Source organism: Varanus komodoensis, unplaced genomic scaffold (assembly GCF_004798865.1).
Source record: "Varanus komodoensis strain SLA01 unplaced genomic scaffold, ASM479886v1 scaffold45, whole genome shotgun sequence".
In the NCBI taxonomy this organism is placed as follows: domain Eukaryota; kingdom Metazoa; phylum Chordata; class Lepidosauria; order Squamata; family Varanidae; genus Varanus; species Varanus komodoensis.
The window spans coordinates 2,614,317-2,622,620 of record NW_025336011.1 but is presented as its reverse complement, the minus strand read 5'-3'; the positions used below and the strand labels follow the sequence as shown (position 1 = coordinate 2,622,620).

At 48.1% G+C, this 8,304-nt stretch overlaps 1 protein-coding gene across 1 annotated transcript; it reads left to right on the top strand.

The window, feature by feature from the left end:
- The first annotated feature begins 524 nt into the window (after positions 1–524).
- HOXB1 (homeobox B1) lies at positions 525–4,352 on the top strand. The gene is made up of 2 exons (XM_044444691.1): positions 525–1,233; positions 4,009–4,352. The coding sequence occupies exons 1-2, from the start codon at positions 525–527 to the stop codon at positions 4,350–4,352; spliced, it is 1,053 nt and encodes a 350-aa protein (XP_044300626.1).
- Positions 4,353–8,304: the final 3,952 nt, after the last annotated feature.

The following is an 8,304-nucleotide window of genomic DNA, read 5'->3' as shown; positions in this document are numbered from 1 at the left end:
CTTCCTTTTCCCAACCCCTTTCTATCACTTCCTTTTTCTTCTTCTTTTTCTTCCGAAGTCTTTGAGGGGGAAAACCTTTTGACGTATCCGTGTTGTTAATCAGATCGATGGGGAAAAGTTTGATTGAAGTTCCTTTGTCATGCAAATGTCAAAGGCTTGATGGATGATGGTAGATATCTGACAAACTTCAGGAGGCATTTGCTCATTGGGTTTGAAGGCAAACCACGTGATCCAGACCCCCTTCCACCCCACCTCCACTTTCCACCCCACCCCCACCCCCATTCTGAAGGCTCTTGGAAGGAGGGGTGGGGGTATGGGGGCTCCAAGGCTAGAAATCCATAGATGGGAAGGGTGGCTCTCTCTCTCTCTCTCTCTCTCTGTCCCTGTCCCCCTCTCCCTCTCTCCCTTTCTCTTTTTTCCCCCCTGGATAACTTTGACATACTATCTAAAGGTTGTAGGGCAGGAGGAATCCCCATAAAACAGGGCGACCCTCTTCCATCATTGGCCAAGCAACAATACCTAGAATGAACTTCTTCTTAGACTATGCAATTTGTAACCGTGGGCCCAGCGCCTACGCACCCAAGGAGTACCAGCAGCATCTCGACCAAGGGACCACTTCCTTCCCAGCTTGTTCAGGCACCAGCATTCCTTCCTGTGACAGCTATCACTCAGAGGGACACTTCGGGGCACCCGGGGTGGGCGCCGCTGCTGGGCCCAATGCCCACCACCATCAGCAGAACCCCAGCTACCCCCCTCCTCCCCCTCCCCCTCCTCCCCTTCCTCCTCCTCTTCCTCCCACCCCTGCTGGCCTTGGCATCTCCTTCACAGGGTCATCTCAGCCAGGAGGAGGTGGCGGATACATGGCCCCCAGCTGCAGCCCAAGCTTCGTCACCCAGCAGTTCTACCTCAACCCCCAGGAGACGGATGGAGCCTATTTCCAGTCCTCGGCCTACCCTGCCAGCGTGGCAGTTGCTGCTGCTTCATCTCCTTCTTCCAGCCTGGGAAGTTTACCAGACGGTTTCTGCAGCACCACGGGCCAGTTTCAGCCACAACACCTCTATGGCCCTGAACAGAGTGGCTACTTGCAAGGGGCCTTTGGCAACCTGTCGCCGCCCTCACACGAGAACAAAGACCTGAGGGCTTGCTCATCCTCCCAGCCATGTCCCATGGCTGCTGCCACCGCCACCCAAACCTTTGACTGGATGAAAGTGAAAAGGAACCCTCCCAAGACAGGTAATTCCCACGTGCAGGCAGGCATGGTTTCTTTGCCAGGATCCTTTTCAAGAGGGTAAGAGGAGGGGAGCCGAGGTTAAGCTGGTGGCAGGATTTTCCTCCCCTGGATCAAAATTGGCTCTATCATGCCCTCTCCAAAGCATCCTAGGAGCTTTGTTCCAGCTGCTAGAGACAGGCAGGATGTGATCAAGGGGATAATTGTGATGCAGTGGGTAGAATGCTGGATCAGGATCAGAGAGAACCGGGCTCTAGCCTCCACGAAGCTCACTGGGGGACTCTGGGCCAGGCACTGACTCTCAGCCTAATCTACCTCACTGGGTTGTTGTAGGGTTAAAATGGAGAGGAGGTGGACTGTGTAAGCCATACTGGGTTCTTTGCAAGAGAGGGAGAAAGGTTGGAGATATTTTAATGTAATAATAGTAATAATAAATCATCATCTCCCGTCCCCATCCCATCTAGAAGCCAAACTATAAGAGGTTGGGCTACAGCAAGGGAGCGGAGGAAACAGAGGTTGTGTGCAGAGGGCAGGAAAAGATCTGTCTTGAAAGATGCCAGTGGAGAGAGGCAAGGCCACCATCTTATGCCCTAAGGCTAAGATTGGAGTCAATGGGTTCAAACTGCAGGAAGGGAGATGAAGGTGAGATGTGCCAGGGGATGCTTCCTGCCTGTGGGACTAGCAGCTGAGCCTTGAAACCAGGAGGAATCGCCCTCTTCGATGGCCTCAAAAATGTCCATGCTCTTCTAGGGCAGTTTTATTTATTCTATGGTATGTTGACCCCGCTTTTCAGAGAAAAAAAAGAAATGTCTGCTAAAGTGGCTCATTGTCACATCAATCTAGTGAACAAGACACAGGATGACTTACAGGAGAATTTGCGATTCCCTCAAGTCAGAGAAGCAGTCATGGACCACTAGCTTTTCTGTGCCGCTTCCAAATTTGGGTCCATGCCTATGACTCACATGAAGTCCTCCTGCAGGCTTGTTCCACAGCTCCCATTTGAACTGAATGGGACTTAACACAAGACACCTTTGCAAAAAGTTGTACAAAATGTTTCTCACCTGTTTCAGAATTTCTCAGTTTTTTAAAGTCTTCACAAAACAGCAGTGACAGTAACAAATCCCAGGGTATTTCTATCAGGAAGAAAGGAGAGGAATTTGAGATTAGGTTTAGGGACAGAACCATGCCCTGACATTAAGGAACTAGGAATGAAAGTAAGGAGAAAACTTGCCCTGTTTACAGAGATGCAAGCCAAGAATGGAGGTGGTGGAGAGAGGGGTGGGTAAATGGTGGGGGTAGGACTTCACAAATGAGCAGGTTCAGGCCCATCATCTATTTTTCATGCCTAGCCTACTCTTTAGAACATTAATAATGATGTTGATAGGAAGTGTCCCTGAGCAGGTGCAAAGTAAACTTCTTTCATCATGAACTAGAGAGATTCTTCTCAGTCTAGGAATTAGGACAAAGTGCATGCGTGGATGCATGTGTGTGTGTGTGCACACGCACGCACACACACACACACACACAAGGTGGAGGGAGGTTTTTCCCCGAAGATGCCTTCTTCTAGATAGTCTGAAGTGTTTCTAGAGAAGAAAGGACTTCTTATTAGGAGGTGACAGAGCACAAGCAAATGTTAACAAAAGTTACCCAAGTCTTGTTTCTAGACCACATGAACTTGCTTATTTAGTTATTATAAATAAACAGATGAGAGGCCTGTCTGCAACAAGACTATGCACAAACATGAAATGTGCAGTACAAAAACTACTAAATACCAGCAGGAAAAATAATCATGAATTTTGATGGGTTTATTTATTTGATTTGTATACTGCTGAATCAGCAAATGCCCTTGTAGTGATTAACAGTCATAACATGTATTTACTTATATTGTGAACCGACTTGGAAGCTGTTGTGGAGGAAAGGCTGTGTATAAATATGGGAACAAAAAACCCAAACAAACAGGAGTGGTTTATTTTAATAGTATACACTTGTGGCCTGGCTTTCTTTCCTTTACAATGGAACCCAAGGAAGTTCCTTGTCTGCATTTTAATTGCACAACAATCCGGTGGGGTTGGTTAGGCTGAGAGGTAACAACTGGGCCAAAGTCACCAATATGCTTCATGACTGCTTGGGATCTAGAACCTGGATCTCCCAAGGCCCAGCCCAACCGTGTCACCTCCACATCGCACAGGTTAAACAAACACAGAAAGAAACAGACAATTTAAAAGCAGGGGGAGAAAAGGAATGCAAACTATGAGAGCCTCAAGCATTCAGGTTTAAGGAGAGGAGATCCTAGTTGCAGGGGGTGAACTTCCCAGCAAGCTGGATTCCCCACAACAGGAGTGGACCTGAGCTCTGCCTTAGTGCCAGAAGTATGTCGAACAGCCTTCTCCAACATGATGCTTTCTGCAGCTCCCATGATCATGGTCCAGCTGAACACACCTGGAAGGCGCCAAGTTGAAGAAGGCTGGAGCTGGGTGCCTTTGGACCTCGGCGGAAAGCCTGACCCTGACTACTGGCAGTCACAGACTTGCTCTGGTCTTTGCATTTATTTGAGATGATGGCGACGACTGAATGCATTTCTATACCGCCTTGCTGCCCAGGCAGCCCAAGTGGTTTGCACGCGATCACGAAGGGCTTCCACAGCCTGGGTGGGGTGGGGTGGGGTGGGGTGGGGGGAGGCCGCTTCGTCTTTGAGCAGGGAACTGTGACAGCCTTCTAACGTGCGGCTCCGTTGCCTCGTTTTTCCCCGGGCGGGTGCGCGTCTGTGCTCGCCCGAGCAGCGAAAGTGTCCGACTACGGCCTGGCTGTCCACCCCAGCAACATCCGGACCAACTTCAGCACCAAGCAGCTGACGGAGCTGGAGAAGGAGTTCCACTTCAGCAAGTACCTCACCCGAGCGCGGCGAGTGGAGATCGCGGCCACCCTGGAGCTCAACGAGACCCAGGTGAAGATCTGGTTCCAGAACCGGAGGATGAAGCAGAAGAAGCGGGAGAAAGAGGGCCTGGCCCCCCCCGCCGCCGCCGCCCCCCGCAGCGGCTCGGCCAAGGAAAGCGCCGAGGCCGCATCGGACAGATCGAGCGGCGCCTCCACCCCCGACGCGTCGCCCAGCTCCGTGTCCTCTTGAAGGGGCGAGGAAAGGGTTAACGCGCGGCAGGGTCCCTCTCGCACCCCACGGAAATCTGCTCCCTCCCCCCGCACCTCCACCCGCGCCCCCTTAAGGAGCATCTCCTCTCGCAGCGGGAGCGCAAGGCCGATCCGCGGGCGCGCCTGGGTTTGGCACAGCGGCGCGCCGAGGAAACCCCCGCGCCTGCTCGCGCGCGTGTCAGCAGCGGCGCCCACGTCTGCGCACACGCGCGGCTTGATCCTGTGCGCACGCGAGCCAGGCGCTCGCGTTCACACGCGCAGAGCTGCAGCTTCACTGCGCCTGGCACGTGCAAAGTTTCCCTCTCTCTCCCACTGGGCACAAACGGTGCACTGGCCAGCGCAGACTCCTCTTGCCCAGGCCGATTTAGCGAGGCCGCCTTCCAGTAGTTCCCAACACTCACCGTGGTCTTCACACACCGTGTTGCGGGCACACGTGCATTTCTTTACTGATCGAGTAAAGCACCATCCACATATCCAACTTCACTTGACAATACAGAAAACACCCAGCAATGAATACAAGGAGGGAAAATTTACTTGGCCGCAACGACTGAGATTTAAAGAATTTGAGAGTGCAGGAACAAGCCCTTTAGGCAGCCCTTATTCCTATCCATCGGCCTGTCGTTTTTGTAATATCTCTTTTTTCAGGACCTGGAACTGCAGAAAGAGCATCTGTCTATTTTAATGCCCAGTTTAGCAATACTAATTTATCTCAGGGAAAACCAATCTTTTTTTTCCTCCCATCTTCCTCCCCCCAATTCCTCCCTAAAAATAGGAGACGCACTTTCAACAGTAGAGAATTGATTTTTTTTCTTTTTAGTGCTTCTATTCTTAAAGTGACTCGAGATGACAAATATTACATGCTAATTTTCCTTAACAGAGTGAAGTGCTTTTGTTTGTTTGCTTGTTTGTTTCGTTTTTTGCTGTTAGTGTCTTAAACTGTAGTCTCTCATTAGGGTTTTCAAAATTTGTTACAGCTTACTGTAAAGAAGTTTGTTGAAATGTATAGTTTGGAATGAAAGAAAGACATCCTAGTTATTATGCCAGATGCCTTAGAGAAACTATTTTCCCCCCATCCATCTTCTGTTTTGCACTACAAAAGGACAGCGCTTCTGCATGCTAATCACTGCTAACCCGAACCAGTTTGGCTGCGTGGAATTGCATCCATGGATCGGCTGTCCTTCACGTGAATACGCTCTCTGACTGTGGGAAGGGAGGCAAGACAGCTGATCACTACTTAGTGATGGGTCCTTTCAGACTTGCCTTTGATGTCAACACCAAAGTTTGTATGTGCATAGCAATAATTATCTGTTCTTGAGAATGTGAACATCATACCCGTTCCCTAGCATGGTGAATGGCCTGGCCAGAGAGAGGGGGCAAAGGGTGGGGTTGAACTGAGTTAGGACAGCACAGGTAGAAATATGTGAGCTTGACAGTCTCTCAGATTTCTGGATCAGGCAGAGGTTTTGTTTTGGCATCAAGACCTTCCCCGCTCCTATGAGCCAGGCTATTCAGGCAGCAGGAAAGCATGATTCAGGAATCCAGTCCTGATGGCAGAAGTGTAGACCTTCAGAGCCAAGGGCCAAATCTGGCCCATGCAGGGTTCCATAGTGGCTTTCTGGGGGTCCCCCTTCCTTTTCCCCAGTCCCAGCACTGATTTCCCCCTAACCATGGGCTGTTCTGTGTCTCTCCAGCTTCTGTGCAGTTTTATCTCAGTCTAAATGGTTGAGATGGCTCCCCTAAGGCTTAGTTTCTAGCAGTAAGACCTTTAAGTTAAAGTAGGGTGGTATTTTGGGTCACAAAAGCAGCTCCCAATTCCCCCATGGGCAGAAAGAGGCTCAACAACTGTGCCCCCAAGGGTAGGCTTAAGCAAAATTTACCTGGGATTTCACAAAGAGTATTATTCATTAGGTTAGCATCAACTCTCCTATGGACAGCTAGCTCCAGGTAGCCAATCAGTGCAGAGACAGCTAACTACCCTGCGACAGCCAGTGGCACGCCTGCTTCCGTCCACATATGTATTGCAACGAACTGGCATTGCACCGGAGCACCGACTCTGTGATCTCCAGATGCAAAGAGATTCACATTTGATCATTCAAAATGGGGATCCCTGCAAGCGACTTCATACTATGGAGAGGAGCAAAGTGATGAATAGCATCCTCCTTGCTCCCCTAATAGCATCCCAATTCTTTTCATGTTGACTCTGAAGTAAGCCCTACTCAATAAGTCTTATTCTATTCAGTGGGACATACTTCAACATCAGTGAGCTTAGGTTTGTCTGTATGGCTACAATCCCATGTGCATGCACACCTACCAGTGTATGAAGCCCACGGAACAGGGTGAGTCCCTAGGAAGCAAGTTCTATAGAATTTAATAAGATTTACTGCCCAGTAAACATGTCTGGATAATGCATGGGAGTCCATGAGAGTTTTTACTATACCTAGGCTGCAATCCTATGCTCACTTACCTGGGAGTAAGCCCAGGTGAATTCACTTTTAGTAGACAAGAATATGATTGTATGGTAAATTTGTGCCAAAATATTTTTTTTTGTTATCTTGGCTTTAATGTCTACCCTACTGCCCTCTGGGCTAATGACTAATAGGATACCACATAAACATCTTGGGTTACATCTTTTGACTCCAAATGCTTTACAAATCTATCCATTTGTAAAGCACACAGTCAACAGGGATTAGGCAAACTTCTACTGCAAAGTCTCCATGCAGACAAAAAAACTCAATTTCTCTGCTTTAAGAAATGCAGCACTGGGGCAAGGTTGCTACAAACCACCCTGGAAGACAGATAAAAACCTACAGAAGTTACTTCTAAGCCAGTGCCAATTTACTTTAAAAAAACCCACCCAATAGTTTAATCCTATGTATATTTACTCAGAAATAAACCCCATTAAAGTTCAATAGGACTTACTTCCACATAAGTGTCTATCAGATTGCAACCCAAGTCACATATAGATTAGACTAACTTAAACCCCATTTATTTCAGTGGGCCTTCTGTAAGTATAACTCAGTCTGACTCCAAGCCATTGAGCAGATTTGGTTTTGATGTGTTCAATGCTTTGTTTGTGCAGAACGAATCCTGATCAACATCTAATCATGTTGAACTATGCTAACAGTTTCCCCTATATTTATTATTCCCCTGTAGATCAAGACCTCTTCCTATAAATGTGGGGAAACCTGGGGCAGATGGTACAAGCTTCCTTGGTCCCACAAATATTAGCCTAGCGCTAGAGTAAAACTTCTACAAGCTGAAACTGTGTCATTGTTATTGTTATTAATAATTATTATTTAGATGTTAATGCAAACATAGTATTTTAAGCTGAAACTGGAGATATTGTCTCCTCATACTTTATACTTTGAACCAAAACTACCTCAGACTGAATAAAGTTTACTTTTCATTGGGTTCTAGACCTCATGTTTTGGCCACCTTTTCTCTCTGGTACCATCCCAAGTTCTTTTTAGTGCAAGGCCAATATTGTTGAAAAGACAGGTGTCCCATGGTAAAAAGGATTTGTAAAGGAGTTGCAAAGATTCCTCTTTAGCTTCTACCTTACAGCATCACAATATGGGGTCCATCTCCCCATTGTCTATTCTAGGAGTGGGGAAGTTGGGTATCCCTCCAGATGTTGTTTGGCTACAGTGCCCATAATGATTGGCTATGATGAGTGGGGCTGATGGGAGATAGTTTAACACCTGGAGGCTCACAATCTACTCCCCGGCCCCAGTCCAGACTGAGCTGACTTTTAGATGAGGATGCTGGGAGCTGATCCAGGGACATTCTGCTACATTTAGGGCCCTTCCACAAACTGCTTCCAGTAACTGAAAATAGTGCAGAATACCAAATTCCCTAGTCAGTGGAAAAATTCAAGAGTGCGCACAGTGGAACCATCAGAGTAGGATTTAGGTGCAAAAAACATTCAAAGG